Genomic DNA, 17,783 nt, shown 5'->3' with positions numbered 1-17,783 from the left:
CTGCACTTTCCTAAAAATATATATTAAATTGGTTAATAGATTTCTCTAAGAAAGTCTTCTGGAGCAGATGAAATTAACCTGTTACCTCCATGAAAGAGGTATATGTAGAGACATAAATTAAGTGTACATCGGTGGGCAAATGTAGACCACCAGTTTGTGCAGAACTACAAACATTCTTTGCCGGCAATAAGGAGTACAGAAGACACCTATGTGTTCTGGCCAATCAAATGCATCAAAATCCATCGGTAGACACCTTGTAGCAAGACAATGATCATAATAAACTGCTTAAAGGAACACTCCATTGGCCATATTGAAAAACCTGAAATCACTGTTTAGTAGATACACTCCCAATGAATACATTTTCAAGCATATATTATTTGGGGGTATATCTTAAAAAAAGTTTAAAAAGACTACAGGTTTTAAGTCCACCCCTTTTCCCCCAAAAGAGACTTTCGGTCTCTTCACAAGGAAATAGCCAATCAGAGGTTTCTCATGCCTGCTCTTGTGCACAAGTCAGCTCGTACATGCCCACACAGGCAGCATATTGATCTGAAGACTGGACGCTGGTCTAAGGTATGCAGGGGGAAGGCAGGCGCGCTCAAATAGAGCTCAAGGGAGTTATAAGAAGCAGGAAGAAACCCCTGCGTGACTGACATTCAGGGGGGTGTTTCAACAATTATTTATAAAATTTATGATTTCGAATAGATATCCAGATTTTTATAAACTGTCATCATTATGGGATTCTGGTTACCAATTAAGCACCTCAGCTTTATAGGTGTGGAGTGGCCCTTTAACCCCTTAAGGACACATGACATGTGTGACATGTCATGATTCCCTTTTATTCCAGAAGTTTGGTCCTTAAGGGGTTAAGCAATCAAGGTGCATGCTCCTAGTGTCATTAACAGCACGGCCATGTCTAATGATGCATTTGTGCTGTGCTGCCCATAGACAGTTCCCTGGTATCTCTGTATGCGGGACATCAAAGAACAAAATCAGAACTTCGGGTCAGAATGCCACAAGCAGGTCTGTCCCATCAAACATGGGACTGTTGGGAGGCTTAGTGTACCTTTCATTGGTTCCCAAACAAAATAGGCCATGTTTCAGTGTAGGACAAGGGCTTTATCAAAACTTTTATCATAGTGGCCACCTGTTTTCAAACCTATGAAAGAAACCCCTAATGTGGAGATGTTTGTGCTGGATCATTTTTCTTTTATTTCTGGTATTTTTGTAGAACCTCTTTTTTTTTTTTTTTTCAAAACAGGCTTGGATGAGCATCGGCAATAAAATTCCCAGAATCTGAAAATGTCAATTGGTCCTAGGTTCAAACTATACAACTACAAATAAGTTGTGACCAAGTTCTAAATAGGACAACTTTCTCTAAGAGTATGTTGATTCAAATAATTACTGTTGGCAACACTTTGTGAGGTGGTCAATCTTCCCCAAACCAAAAACAAACAGAAAAAAGCATAAAGCTTACCTCCGCTCCATCGCTGTGTCCAAATTCTCCTTGCAGCCCAATTCTCCTTGTCTGAAGGGAGGACAGGTGCCATAGAAGGAGGTGAGGGGGAGGCTTTGCCACCACTGGCTATCTGTGTCAGCATACTTTGTGTGCTGACATCAGATGGCAATTCGGCACAGTCAAGAACTTAATTCAAGGCTGGCTCATGATGCTTCCAGAGAGTAGAGTTAGAGAGAGTAAAGTTATACCGCCGGCAGCTGGAATCTTCACATACAGATTCCAGGCACCATTACCACTTCAAATGTTTGGAGTAACCCTAATGATAAATTCCTTTGACAAAACCTGACACCTGGAAATCATGTTGATATTGCATTCATGCTCCAGAGTCAAAGATTTAATGTACTCAATGTGCAAATTACCAGTCAATAGCTGGATTAAAAGTTTACTTATCTGACCATTGCTTCTTATTTGTCCAAGATGGTGACTTAGAATGGTTGGGGAGCTGTAAATATAAGGAAGCTACGCCACAATTCCTTCTCCCGTCTTTCAGATTTGTCTTATTTACGATCATGTTGAAAAGTCACAAAAAGTCATAAAAAAACGTTTAGTGAAACAACTTTTCATAAAACTTATGTATACCATTACTTTTATAACACTTCCTGTCATGCGTTATACATGTAATTTAAGCGTAACATATTCAAAATTTTATATGGACTGAGAGCCTTGTGCTAATCCTCCCCCCAGAGCTCCCTCAGAGCTCTCCGCCTATCCTTACCATGCAAGATAGGACAGTTTTGCACCTGATAACATGGACATTTAGTTTCTATATAATCCGTGTGTTTTTTAGAGAGATTAAGAGAAGTCAGGGGTGCCAAAGAGACCCACGTTTTGCAAAACCACTCCAAAACAGTTTAGCTAAAAACTAGGGATCTACTTACAGACTCATAATATCATTACTACAATATTGAGCTGTAGTGGTTATAGTGTTTAAAGTATTCCATTAACATCTCATTCCTTTCAGCTCAGAAACTGTCAATCTCACCTCCTCTGAAGGACTGTATGTAAATGCTCGGAAGAGATGAGGTCAATGTAGGAGCTTGTGAAGATTTCTCTATAAACTATTATTCCGTTAACTAGTATCAAAGGCTGGAGATCACATCCTCAGATTCTCCAGTTACTCACTTATTCATTTTAGACATGGGACAGCACTGACATACAAAAGTGTACCCTACGGACATACTGGCATAGACACCCCGGTATGAAGGATTGTCAAAGACTTAGTTTCTATACTTTCATGATAGCAGATTATCACCCATTGCTTGAATTCCCATCTTCCTTCCGCTCTCTCCTGTTTTTCCTCTTTCTTCATTACAGTCCAGCACTGTCCAGAGCGTACGGGAGGACATGGGAGGACAAACTAACAATTGCTGTGAGTACAGACTAATGAGCAGCTTTAATGATGACACGGCTGAGTGATGCTTTGTTTCATATGCCGAGGTTAAACACTATAGTTCCGAAGTTGCAAGCTGCACACCCGGAATCTGTCCCATAATAGCAAGCATCAACACCAACTGCACCCCCAGAATCTGTACAGTAACAGCAAGCATCAACACCAACTGCACCCCCAGAATCTGTACAGTAACAGCAAGCATCAACATCAACTGCACCCCAGAATCTGTATAGTAACAGCAAACATTAACATCTGCTGCACCCCCAAAATCTGTCCAATAACAGCAAGCATCAATACCAATAGCACCCACAGAGTCTGTCTAATAACAACAAGCAACAGCACCAGCTGCACCCCAGAATCTGTACAGTAACAGCAAACATCAACTGCACCCCAGTATCTGTACAATAACCACAAGCATCAACACCAACTGCACCCCAGAATCTGTACAGTAATAGCAAGCATCAACCGCACCCCAGAATCTGTTCAGTAACCGCAAGCATCAACACCAACTGCACCCCAGAATCTGTACAGTAACAGCAAACATCATTAATAACTGCACCCCCGGAATCTGTCCAATAACAGCAAGCATCAACTGCACCCCAGTATCTGTACAGTAACAGCAAGCATCAACACCAACTGCAGCCCAGAATCTGTATAGTAACAGCAAACATTAACATCTGCTGCACCCCCAAAATCTGTCCAATAACAGCAAGCATCAATACCAATAGCACCCACAGAGTCTGTCTAATAACAACAAGCAACAGCACCAGCTGCACCCCAGAATCTGTACAGTAACAGCAAACATCAACTGCACCCCAGTATCTGTACAATAACCACAAGCATCAACACCAACTGCACCCCAGAATCTGTACAGTAATAGCAAGCATCAACCGCACCCCAGAATCTGTTCAGTAACCGCAAGCATCAACACCAACTGCACCCCAGAATCTGTACAGTAACAGCAAACATCATTAATAACTGCACCCCCGGAATCTGTCCAATAACAGCAAGCATCAACTGCACCCCAGTATCTGTACAGTAACAGCAAGCATCAACACCAACTGCAGCCCAGAATCTGTACAGTAACAGCAAACATCAACTGCACCCCAGAATCTGTACAGTACCAGCAAGCATCAACTGCACCCCAGAATCTGTACAGTAACAGCAAACATCAACTGCACCCCAGAATCTGTACAATAACAGCAAGCGTCAACACCAACTGCACCCCAGAATCTGTACAGTAACAGCAAGCATCAAGAAAAAAAAAAGCATTACTCTAACAATACACATTCCAGGGCAAATTTTGCCAAATCCAAACATCGTCACTGTTTGTCTTGTTCCTTGAGAAAAAAACCATTTGTTTTATACTTTTTCTTTCGTTGTTATTATTCTGTACTATCTTCCCTGGATGCAAGCTAGGAATAGCCCACCCACTTTTCATCTCTCTGTTTCCATCTGACATTGACAGACCCTCTTAATTCTCCTCCCAACAATATGTTTCACTTGCTCCTGGTGCCTTAAAGAGTCAATCCAGCCATCCCCCCATCTTCGGCATTAAGTGCATATTGAAAAGAAAATGCAAAAAAAGAAAGAATATTAATTTGCATTTATTTTGTTTGAAAAATAATAAATATACTTACCACTCACCATGATGTAGAGTCAATCCTGCAGCATGAGCTCATAGTATATATAATTCAATAGCTTCAAGTAGCTTAATTCTTGAAAATACATGCCTGAAACCACAATGGGAAGAAACAGGTACATCTTTGATCGTTTTCTAAATAGTTCCATTCATGTATCCCATAAATGGAGTTATTTACGACTGCAAAGCTTTTCGTTGTGAGTGACCAAGAAGCGAACTAACACACAGTCCTAATATTATTGAACAAACTTTTCAAAATTAGTCTGTGTAAATAAAAAAACTATCCATCAGTAAGGGATGAAGCAACCTGGAAAAGGTGCAAATAGTCTAGTAAAAATTCCCAAATCCAAGAATTAAATTATAATAAGGATAAATAAAAGCTTGTTTGATTAGAATAAAAATATTGATAAGATGACAGCAAATATACTTGAATTCCATTAATTAGTGGGTTACATGTTTCTCTGTTCAAATCAAGAATACCATTTTCAATACTTGTATATGTGTATATACTCTGTGCCCCTCACAGTGTCAGTGCAGTTATGAGCAATATCTGATTTTGTAAATGTGTGGATAATTTTCCCCTAAAGGCAGATGGTGTATTATCACAAGATAACTAACAAATTAAGAAAGTATGACACTTGCTAGAAGAGTTTACAGTGCCTTGCATTAGGAAGCAGCCAGCGGTGGTACTACCAAGTGTTAACTTAGGAGCGTGAAAAGACTGGTAAAAATATAAATATTTTAACTTTTATTTTTAAAGGTACACTAAAGAATTATTAATATAAACATGCATGTCTAACCTTTAAGCCCCCCTGTCCCTGTCTACAGAGGACCCCTCCCCTTTTGTACCGTAAAAGTAATGCAATATATGTTTTTCCTTACCCTTTTCCAGGACTAACGCTCTCTCGATTATGGAAGAGTCATGGCCTCCTCTGGTGTAGTCCAATCTAATGTTCCTCATAGAGGAGCATTGGGGACCTGATGCGCATGTACAGGGGCCTAACGTGCCACGTGACCGAGTTTTACGGGTTGGATTTAACCCTGCAAAGTAAACACTGCAGTTTCTAAAAACTACACTGTTTTACATTGCAGGACTAAAAGGACAGGACCACATCGCCCAAACCACTTCATTGAGAAGAAGTGGCCTGGGTGAATTTAGTGGTCTTTCAATGGTTTAAAAAATGGAAAGTAAAAATTAATAAATAAAGTTGCCAGATGAATCACTGTTTATCATATGTGTGCAGTCTGCTGCTTGGCTTTCTCTCTGGGGAGGAGAGCAAACTCTATGTTTTGTGTTCAGCATGCAGATGGCACTTGCAAGACTTGTACAAAACTGATTTTGGACAGCCAGATCTAAGCATTTCATCTGCCTGATTGACAGCTCTGGTGGGTTGTCTTGGAGCTGAAGCAATTTTAAAAAGTCACTGGACCTATGCAACCTCACCTTTGCAAGTATGCAACGATACATTAGGACCACTATAGTCACCCAGACCACTTGAAGTGAATGAAGTGGTCTGGGTGCCAGGTCCCCCAGGGTTTAACCCTGCAGCTGTAAACATAGCAGTTTCAGAGAAACTGCTATGTTTACATCACTGGGTTAGTCCAGCCTCTAGTAGCTGTCTTCCTGAGTGCCTCTAGAGGCGCTTTCCCAACGCTCAATGCAAAAATTGCATTGAGCACGCAGAACGTCCATAGGAAAGCATTGAGAAATGGTTTCCTATGGGCGTTTTTAATGCGCATTCACATTCGGCTTCACTCGGGAGCTGACATTGGAGGGAGAGGAGAGGTCACCAGCAAGAGGGAGCCCCGGAGCTGGATAAAGGCAAGTGGCTGGAGGGGTTTTAACCCTTTCAGCCCAGCGGGAGGGGGGCCCTGAGGGTGGGGGGGACCTAAGGATTATATAGTGTCAGGAAAACGAGTTTGTTTTCCTGACACTCTAGTGGTCCTTTAACGGCTCTAACATGACAGAAATTGAAAACATCCACAGTGGTGGTGGTGGTGGTGGTGCAAAGTTTTTCAAAATTATGGGGGCAATGATAGACTGAGAGCACTCTCGAGTAGTGGTTATCGCGAACAGAGTCCTCTTTTAGCTGTGCTTTTGTTTTTTTGTTTTTTTTTAGAGAGAATGGACAACATGGATTAGCCAATTATTTTTTTACATAAATGCCATCAAAATCTATTGGTATATACAGTATGCCAGACAGATGCTAAATTATTTAATTAAGGATATCATCATTCATTATGGATGATTATTATGTATATATATATATACATATTGTATATAGAAACACAAAAGGAGAAAATAAGTTTAATCAAATACTGGTGTCATATATTTCTTACAAACTTGCTCTTAACGTAATGCTAGATAAAAGAGTTAAACATCAGATTTTTTTCCCTTTGCCACAAGAAGACAAGCGTTCTCTGAAAGCCGGGGCTGATTTATACATTATTTATAAGAATAATTAAACTTGCAGGCTTATTTTCCCAGTATGCATGGCACATGCCTTCAACTATTCTTCCTCGGCTGGAAAAAAAAATGTCTGAGGAATGAGTTATATTTCCAAATCAGCAGATCCTACAAAGCACAATATCTCACAGAAGAGGGAGAAGTGTTATCTACGTTAAGTAAGGGCCATCATTTGGTTTTCTGCAATTTTGCATTACGGTATTTGAATATAGTTCGCCACGTTTCTATTCTAAAGCAAATGGAATGTATTTAGTTGCAAACAGTCACTAACGGCTAACCTAGGGATCGATGCTAACATAGACATGGATGCTAATACCTAACTTGCAGACAGGCCTAACAGATCTCGTATAATAATAATCATTATGTGTTAAAGGGGACCTATCATGCCTCAAACTACTTATGCTCTTTGGAAAAGAGAACACAATTCTATATACACATTGTGCTAGCAAATGTATAGATTGGGAGAAAACCCAACTTAAAACTAGAAAGCTACAATTTCTGGGGAAATTGTGTGAAGTGTTCTTGCCTCCACCAGTAGTCTACAACTGGAGTGGGTGGAGTAACTGTTATTTATTTATAAAGCACATTTAATTGCAACGTTGTTGCCCAAAGTGCTTCACAGTTACATTAAAACATACATTTATAAAAACATTAGCAGGTGAACAAAAGGCCCTGTCTATGACATCACTTGCTGCTGCAGCCTGGCACAGGTCAGAGTATTTTGGCGGTTGCCATCTTCAAACTGTTGTATTTTAAAAACTATAATTCCTACAGCGAAGAGCTTTATATTGTGAGAATCACAAGACCCAGACCTACATTTTGATGCATAGTATGTCTCTGAAGTATTAAAAATCAAGGCACAGTCGCAGTTTAGAAATTGCCCTTCAAGTTTGAGCTGGCTAGAGTGAGGTTTCAATGAATGTCAATGGACTGCATGAGTTGCAAACAAATGGTCATATTGTGAAAACTATCAGGACTATGGCTTAGCCGTGGACATTTTTAGCGGCAGCAGGGATAGCTGAACGTTTTGATATAAGATTTGTGTAGGTGAGCTTGAAAATGAGGGAGTAATGGCAGTTTAGAAATCATGTCTTGATTTTTCAGCTTTTGCCAGCTCACACTCTAGGTTTGAACATTTTGCCATTCATTCCTATGGGACCAATTTCGCCACAAGAACGACGATATTCCGTGAACCATTCGGCGAAATGTTCCGCAAAGTAATAGCAATCCAATCGGGAACAATCCACACGTTTCGGTATATTACTGTCTATGTAGTGTAAAAACTGTGGGAGGAGTTAGGGTGGTAAATTTGGCTATAATAATAAGAATAATATATATGTGAGATAACAGTAAGTGGTCTTGCTATGCAAGAACACTTAAATAGGTCTTTCTACTACTTCTCAGCCAAATCTTCAGCTCTCTCAAACGCTATTTTGTTTAGTGTACACATTTCTATTTGCGATTTATCACCATGTTGCAATGTTCTTCAATAGCTTTTTTGCAATGATAAGACAAATAATGAAAATTTACAGAGAACAATATTAATGCAAATTTTTCACTCTGTCCATTTTTCCAATGTGTTAATTTACAGCAGCTAGAACGTGACCCTTAATCTGTTTTAGTCATCATACTATAAAATATTATATTATCAGGACTAATAGAAGTGATTGTGCACTGACTCATAATCCACAGTGCTTTACAACTAGTTACTCTTTCTAGATGCTATTTTAGTCACTTTTAGTTCATTATTGTTACCGTTATAAATTTCACGCATGCGCATAACTCTTCACTATATTACTTCGGCATTTTGCACTCTTCGGTGTAGGGTATATAGTAATAGTATGCATAAAAATAACTTGCTACAGGATTCGAGGCTCTATAAAAGAGGGTCCAAAACTGGGTTTAGTTCAAATTGAGCATACTTAAATTTATTTATTTTCTCCGGTTGAACATTGCACACAGAATCTGATTTGCTTTCTCAAAGTACAATTAAAATCAGACAAAGAAGATAGATAGATAGATAGATAGATAGACACAGATGGATCAATAGATAGACATAGATAGACAAATAGATAGATAGATAGATAGATAGATAGATAGATAGATAGATAGACACACACAGATAGATAGATAGATAGATAGACACAGATGGATCAATAGATAGACATAGATAGACAAATAGATAGATAGATAGATAGACACACACAGATAGATAGATAGATAGATAGATAGACACAGATGGATCAATAGATAGACATAGATAGACAAATAGATAGATAGATAGACACACACAGATAGATAGATAGATAGACAAATAGATAGATAGATAGACACACACAGATAGATAGATCAATATACAGACATAGACAAATAGATAGATAGATCAATATACAGACAGACAAATAGATAGATAGATCAATATACAGACATAGACAAATAGATAGATCAATATACAGACATAGACAAATAGATAGATCAATATACAGACATAGATAGACAAATAGATAGATAGACACACACAGATAGATAGACACATATAGATCAATAGATAGACATAGATAGACAAATAGATAGATAGATAGACACACACAGATAGATAGATAGATAGACAAATAGATAGATAGATAGATAGATAGATAGACACACACAGATAGATAGACACATATAGATCAATAGATAGACACAGATAGATCAATAGATAGACATAGATAGACAAATAGATAGATAGATAGACACACACAGATAGATAGATAGATAGATCAATATACAGACATAGACAAATAGATAGATAGATCAATATACAGACATAGACAAATAGATAGATCAATATACAGACATAGATAGACAAATAGATAGATAGACACACACAGATAGATAGACACATATAGATCAATAGATAGACACAGATAGACAAATAGATAGATAGATAGATAGATAGACACACACAGATAGATAGACACACACAGATAGATAGACACACACAGATATATAGATAGATAGACACACACAGATATATAGATAGATAGACACACACAGATATATAGATAGATAGACACACACAGATAGATAGATAGATAGACACACACAGATAGATAGATAGATAGATAGATAGATAAATAGACAGACACAGATAGATAGACAGAAATAGATAGATAGACAGAAATAGATAGATAGACATAGATGGATAGATAGAAAGAGATATGCAAACATGTTGAAAATGTGCTTTATATTTTGGAGTTTGGACATTAATAAGCGGGTTTTTTGAGAACCCCAGTGAACAAAGTGGCATTTATTTATATGATTAAAAGCCTGGCAATGTATGAATGGGTTATTTTTAGATACACGTGTTGTTATGACAAATATAACAATGATTACCTCTTAATTGCCAGAAAAGTGCTGATTGATGGATAGCGTTATATTAAGCATTACTTATATTAAGTAAAAGTATATTCTCTCAATGTGGACTTGTCACTGTGATCTTTTTGGATATTAAGATTTAACTTTCTGAAATGTTCAAGTTTAAAGTTTTTTATTTTATTTTCCATGTTTATTTTGGAATTATTATTGGGACTATTGTACTGTATGACATTGTATATACTCTATACAAATACTGTACAGAATCTCCACCTTATTCTCAATTCACCTCGTTAAGCTATCTTAAAGTATCCGCCATGGCAGCGGTAAGAATTTACATAATCATAGGAATCAAAAGACAAAAGTAAATGAAAAGAAATGTGTATTTATGTGGAACTCTATTTTCCAAAGTTCTAAGTTAAAAGACACTAGTTTTAGGGTTCAGTCTTTGTTTCTACGAGACTCTGGCGTGTTGACATGCCCATCCAAGCAACACTTCCACCAATCTGTGTCCTCATGTTCTCCTGGATCTAGCTGACCATGGTTTATTTTGTTTCTCCCTGGTTTTAGGTTGAATTTGGAGCTCCTTTCACGGCAGATTAAATTGTTTTGGCCTCCTTGTACTGATGACTGTGGCTCACAGATTCACTTTCTGTTATTAGGATCCCTACAGCCAGCCTGGAGGCTTTCTTTCTCGTCCTTCCTTGCATCTAGTCCTGTGGCCCCTCTGTTCTTCCTTGGATTGATACATTAATATGAACTTCAGACTGGATTCTGCACTTTGTTCTAGTTTTACACCCCCTGGCAACTCAACCATCTGCGGATAGATAGTCACCATCACTGAGCCAAGTGCTTAAATTGAGGTGGGGGATGGCGGTTGTGAGCCAGGCCCACCTTAGGCAAAACTCTGCAAATCAGGATCCTACGTCCATGCCTACTGCATTAGCCAAGATATTACTAGTCCCAGTATCACCATGTAAGTTTCTTATATACACGCAGTCCTAATTATTTATTGGAAGCTGGTCACGTGACTGGAACAAATTAGTTACGTCTTAATGGTTGGCAGCATTTGAAGTCCACATCAAGTCTACAGTAAACAATATCAACACCATTGTATAAAACTCTAGGGGTTATTGATAAAGTGCTGTTCTGAGAAAAGTTCTAAGCCTGGACCAATCAAGTATGTCCATGGTGATGATTGCTCTGTTTTGAGAACTTTGAGCTACAATTGCCCCATTAAATTAACCCTCTGTGTTTCTACGTCTGATTAGACAGAGAAAGTACTTGTTTATGTTACTGCTGGGATAGATCAGCCTTTGGTAGTCCAACTGGCGTATAATATGTTGTAATGATGTTCAGCCAGCCTGGAGGCTAGACAATATGTTACAGAAAGCAAAAGATTTGCAATAATACATTTAACTACATTTTACCATACAGCAGAGCTGACAGACATATTTGTCTAACCTTAGACCTCAAAATTGGGTACAAACATAGCTGCATATTTTAAGAAAAATCACTATTAAAGCAGAATTGTGAATTTCGTGTGCGTGATCATAATGTAATTTTCACATAATTCAAAGTAATTTTTATGAGTAATATCCATTTGTTTTCTTTATTCATGATCACCCAATGCATCCATTGATTTTAGGCACAGATATACTCAGAGACTACCAACTTCCCCCACCCCCTGAAATACCTTTACCTAGTGACTAACTTCTTCATTGTTGTAAGGGAAGTTTGGATAGAGCACATCATTCCAAAATAATTAGAAATATGTATGTTTGACTTAAAGACAAAGCAATCGAGTTGTTCCTGAAATATTGTTATAGATTCAACAATAACAAAAACAATATAAAACAATACCTAGTAATTTAAGTAAAGTTGCTCTCTAATTAAACAGAAATTATATATACATACACACATCTATATATATATATATATATATATATATTTATTTATTTATTTAAACACATATATCATAACAAATTTGAACTTGTAATAAAACGCAAGGAATATAAAATAATGTATAACATATATTCACTCAGAGACAGCAATCTCTAATGATCTGAAAACGTTGTATCATTGATTGTATAGCAGTGCAAAAACAAAACAAAAAAAACATGTTGTGGCAGACTGCAGCCAGCATACTGAAAAGGATAAAAAAAATATGAACAAATCAGAATTAAAGATTATTTTCCTGCACCAACCATGCCAGGATTATGGTAATATCATTATCTCCACCCCAGCCATCCCACATTCACTCTATGGTCTATGCAATGTGATACAATACAGGCAAAAAAAAAAAAAAAAAGAGTTCACACATTAAAATCTGTACACATGAAGAATATCACGTGTGACTACATTAAGCTGCATTCATCTACTGTGAAGTCTGAACATCCGCTGTGAACCACTCACTCCATTGTTAAATCAGAGAAACAACTATTACTGTTCCTATCCAGAAATGGGCTGGCAGCGCTGGCACCGAAAGGGTTACTGCCCCTTGCCAGCAGGTGACACGTGCCGAAAGTAGTTGCACTGTCCCTGTCGCCTAGGCAGAATTGGAATCGCCATACAGTAGAAGAATTTGGAATGTTACAGTGATGGTTACAGTATCAGTAGGAGTGGTACCCAGGTCAACACCCCCAACCAACACTGTAGCATCTGTCAGTGCAAATCATTGCAATTCAAACTTTTAGAAGCTGCCTGTCACCTAGGGCAACAGCATCTGTATTAAAGCACCCTCTATCACACTATCCACTAGAACAGCATCACTTGTGCAGCACTTCACAGGTTAACACGGGTCCCTTTAAAATAATGACCATCGAAGAAAAAAAAAAAAAAAAAGCTGTCAAAGTTTTTGTAAGGCTGCACTGCTCTCTTCTCACTAATCTGCCACCCCTGCTTCTTTCTCCCTCCATAAAAGCTCAAATGAAATAAATAGATATATAACAATACAGCTGTTTCATGCACATGTATTTGGCTTTCTCCATTAACCCACATTAATTTTGGGAATGGTACCTCTGCTTGTAGTGGTTACAGGGTAGCTGTGCCTTCCTCCTGTCCCTGTCTGATCTCCTCTTCTTGCAGGATCCAAAGGTTCCTTAGGCTGGGGGGCTGTTTTGCTGATTTCTGTTTCCAAAGCAGGTTCAGGACTAGAGGGAGAACAAGGATCCATCATTCCCCCCAAAAATGAAAGATGTTGTAAGATCTTGAGGATTAAGATCCCCCCCCAATGTTAGGTATAGCTGGGAGGAGGCTCATAGACTCCCTCTGTCTCTGTGTCAATGCAACTCTATGGTTAGGGAGGAAAGGAGGGAGAGATACAGAGAGTGTTAATGTGAAGACAGTTCCCATTCATGGCCACTGGAGGCGCTAGAGATAAACCAGAGTTGGGATTTATTATAGTCACATTTACAGATTATACATGCTAATATGATGTAGTATAAAGATGTGTTAATAGCAAGGCTGTTTGCTACAAAGTGTTATATTGGGCATCTTAAAAGTAAGCAATACATGTAACATAGACACTTAGATGTCCGTGCTAGGTCACTGACAATTCTTTATAATTTCTACAGCCTGTGATCTGACTCTCCATTTAACATTTTTATTTATTTTTATTTATTATTGCCATTTATATAGCGCCAACAGATTCCGTAGCGCTTTACAATATTATGAGAGGGGGATTTAACTATAAATAGGACAATTACAAATAAACTTACAGGAACAATAGGTTGAAGAGGACCCTGCTCAAACGAGCTTACATTCTATAGGAGGTGGGGTGTAAAACACATTAGGACAGGAATTTGCAATCAAATAAGGTGGGCTGCCCTTTAGGAGAGAGCAAGAGACAGGTGTGTGAGGTAAGGGTTAGTCTTGGAGGCCATAAGCTTTCCTAAAGAGATGGGTTTTAAGGCACTTCTTAAAAGATGCAAGACTAGGGGAGAGTCTGATGGCGGTAGGCAGGCTATTCCATAGGAAGGGAGCCGCCCGTGAGAAGTCCTGCAAGCGCGAGTTGGCCGTACGAGTGCGGACAACGGACAGGAGGTGGTCACGGGCAGAACGGAGAGACCGAGAAGGGACATACCTATGGATCTGTGAGGAGATATAAGAGGGGCTAGAGTTGTTCAGTGCTTTATAGGTGTGAGTTAGTACCTTGAATTTACTCCTATAGCATACAGGAAGCCAATGTAAGGACTGGCAGAGGGGCGAGGTGTGAGAGAAACGACTAGAGAGGAAAATCAGTCTAGCAGCAGCGTTCATTACGGACTGTAGGGGTGCAGTACGGCTATTGGGAAGACCAATCAGGAGAGGGTTACAATAATCCATGCGGGAAATTACTAGAGCATGGACAAGCTCCTTGGTAGTATCTGGTGCAAGAAAGGGGCGGATGCGGGCTATGTTTTTAAGATGGAATCTACAGGATTTGGCAACATGCTGGATGTGAGGCTCAAAGGTGAGACCAGAGTCAAGTATGACGCCAAGACAGCGCGCTTGCAAGGATGGACTGATGTTGGTACCACAAACTTGGAGGGAGAGCGAAAGAGGAGGATCAGTATTAGGAGGAGGAAAGACAAGGAGCTCAGTTTTTGAGAGATTGAGTTTCAGAAAGCGGGATGACATCCAGTCAGAGATGGAAGAAAGGCAAGCAGTGACACGTTGCAGGACGGCAGGGGAGAGGTCTGGGGAGGAGAGATATAGCTGGGTGTCATCAGCGTACAGGTGGTAGTGAAATCCAAAAGAGGTAATAAGTTTGCCAAGAGAGGCAGTATAAAGAGAAAATAGAAGGGGACCAAGGACGGAGCCTTGGGGAACTCCAACCGAGACAGGGCAAGGGGAGGAGGTATCATTAGAAAAGGAGACACTGAATGAGCATTGGGAGAGATAAGAGGGAAACCATGAGAGGACAGAGTCACAGAGACCAAGTGATTGAAGAGTTTGAAGAAGGAGAGCATGATCAACGGTGTCAAAGGCCGCTGAGAGGTCAAGAAGAATTAGTATGGAGTAGTGGCCTTTGGATTTAGCTGTGATTAGGTCGTTAGTAACTTTGATAAGGGCAGTCTCTGTAGAGTGGAGAGGGCGGAAGCCAGATTGAAGGGGGTCAAGGAGAGAGTTGGAATTGAGGAAATGAGACACACGGGTAAACACAAGTCTTTCCAGAAGCTTTGAGGAAAAAGGGAGCAGGGATATGGGACGGTAGTTAGAGAGGGTGGATGGGTCGAGGGATGTTTTTTTTAGTATAGGTACTACAGTGGCATGTTTAAGGTCAGCAGGGACGATGCCAGAAGAGAGCGAGCAGTTGAAGATGTGTGTTAGAGAAGGCACGAGACAAGTGGAGAGAGATCTAATAAGGTGAGATGGGACAGGATCGAGCGGGCAAGTGGTGGGGCGAGAGGAGCAAAGAAGAGCAGCCACCTCTTGGTCAGTAGCTGAGGTGAATGTCTGGAGGGTAGGAAAGGCATGATCTATGTGTGATTGAGAAACAGAAAGGCAAGGAGGGGAGAATTCTTTCCTTAGCTGTTCAATCTTGTCAGTGAAGTAACATGCAAAGTTATCAGCAGTAAGGTTAGTTTTGGGGGTGGCCACAGCAGGGCGAAGAAGAGAATTAAAGGTGTGAAAGAGACGCCTGGGGTTGCGGGAACATGAACTAATGAGAGCGGAAAAATAGGACTGTTTGGCAAGGGCAAGGGCTGCACTGTATGAACACAATATGAATCTATAATGGAGAAAGTCTGATTGGGTACGAGACTTCCTCCAGGAGCGTTCAGCACAACGGGAGCATCTTTGCAGGTAGCGCGTTGATTTAGTATGCCATGGTTGGGGGCGGGTCCTCCTCGAGGTGCTTGCTTGGAGTGGCGCTGCAGTGTTCAAGGCAGATGTAAGAGTAGAGTTATATATGGAGATGGCCTGTGAAGGACAGGAGAGGGAAGGGATGGACAGCAGTTGTGAATCAATGTCAGCTGACAACTGTTGGAGATCAAGAGAATTAAGGTCCCTCCTGAGTTGAGGGGGGTTAGGCTGAGGTTTTTGGGTGAGGGGGTATGTGAGAGCAAATGATAAGAGGTGGTGATCAGAGAGTGGATATGGAGTGTTGCAGATATTAGATACTGTACATGCATAAGTGAAGATTAGGTCAAGGGTATTGCCAGCTACATGGGTTGGAGAATTTGCCCACTGCGATAGCCCGAGGGCGGAAGTAATTGAAAGTAGTTTAGTGGCTGCAGAGGTCAAAGGTGGGTTTAAAGGAATATTGAAGTCCCCGAGAATTAGGGATGGAATGTTAGAAGAGAGGAAATAGGGTAGCCAGGCAGCAAAGTGGTCAAGGAAGAGAAGAGGGGAACCAGGGGGACGGTAAATAACAGCAATGTTAGCAGAGAAGGGTTTGAAAAGGCGAATTGAGTGTATTTCAAATGATGGGAAAGAGAGAGAAGGGGGGGGTGGGAAGAGGTTTAAAAGAGCAGTGAGGGGAGAGGAGAAACCCAACACCACCACCTTTACAGTCAGAGTTTCTTGGGTTGTGGGTAAGTTGGAGACCACCGAAGGACAAAGATGCAGGGGTGGCAGTGTCAGAGGGGGAGAGCCAGGTTTCTGTTATGGCTAGTAAATCTATAGAACGAGAGATGAAGAAGTCATGCACAGCAGTGGATTTAGTTATATTGCAAACAGAGCGTGCGTTCCAGAGGGCAGTATTGAAGGAGGATTTAGAGGAACATGAGATGGGTATGAGATTAGTGTGGATCCTTGGGTTAGTATGTGCTGAGTTTGTTGCGAGGGGGCCGGGGTTAGGAGAGACATCACCAGCAGCTAGGAGCAGAAGGATAGAAAGGAAGTGACGGTGGGAGTAGGATTTGAAAGTTTTGTAGGAGGGTATGTATGTAGAGAATTTGGGAGGAGTTGGTGGAGATAGGCTGGAAAGGTATGTGTAGAGTGCATGGGATGAATAGAGAGGGGAGGGGAGTAAGGTGGAAGTAATAATTATGGTGTTGCTAGGGACAGGTGAGTGAAAGGATAGGGATATTTTAGTGATGAGAGAAGTTAGTGTTAAAGTGAAAAATAGAAGGGAGAACATTAGAAAAATGTGTATTATATAGATATGTAGATCATATATACAAACACACAAATATCAATGAGTGATTAAACCAATGTAAGGATGCAGTGTGTTAAATAAATTCAGGTGAGGAGAGGTTTAGTGATTTGATTGGTGTATTAAGGAAACCAGCTGATGTGCACTATCTATAAGTAAGTAAGTAAGTAAGTAAGTAAGTAAGTAAGTAAGTTGGTTGTTGACCATGGGGTGGGATGGTGTGGGCAATCTTCCAGAGATGATACCTCTGCTCTGAAGATTCAGCAGGACTTGGTTGCTTGGGAGTGCTGGGTGTTAATGCTGTTTTAAGGGGCCCAGTCTGAAATATAA

The 17,783-nt window shown here is 40.0% G+C and overlaps 1 protein-coding gene across 2 annotated transcripts in view; it reads right to left on the bottom strand.

The window, feature by feature from the left end:
• Positions 1-13,647, bottom strand: part of LOC134603400 (nuclear receptor ROR-alpha) — a 500,942-nt gene extending 487,295 nt beyond the window's left edge. For both annotated transcript variants that reach the window (XM_063449322.1, XM_063449324.1), the window contains exon 1: positions 13,391-13,647. In XM_063449322.1, coding sequence (XP_063305392.1) covers positions 13,391-13,550 — 160 coding nt within the window. In that variant the 5' untranslated portion in view covers positions 13,551-13,647. The remainder of the gene's footprint in view (positions 1-13,390) is intronic.
• Between the last annotated feature and the right edge of the window lie 4,136 nt (positions 13,648-17,783).

Source organism: Pelobates fuscus, chromosome 3, assembly GCF_036172605.1.
Source record: "Pelobates fuscus isolate aPelFus1 chromosome 3, aPelFus1.pri, whole genome shotgun sequence".
Taxonomy (NCBI): Eukaryota; Metazoa; Chordata; class Amphibia; order Anura; family Pelobatidae; genus Pelobates; species Pelobates fuscus.
This window is presented reverse-complemented; position numbering and strand designations above follow the sequence as displayed.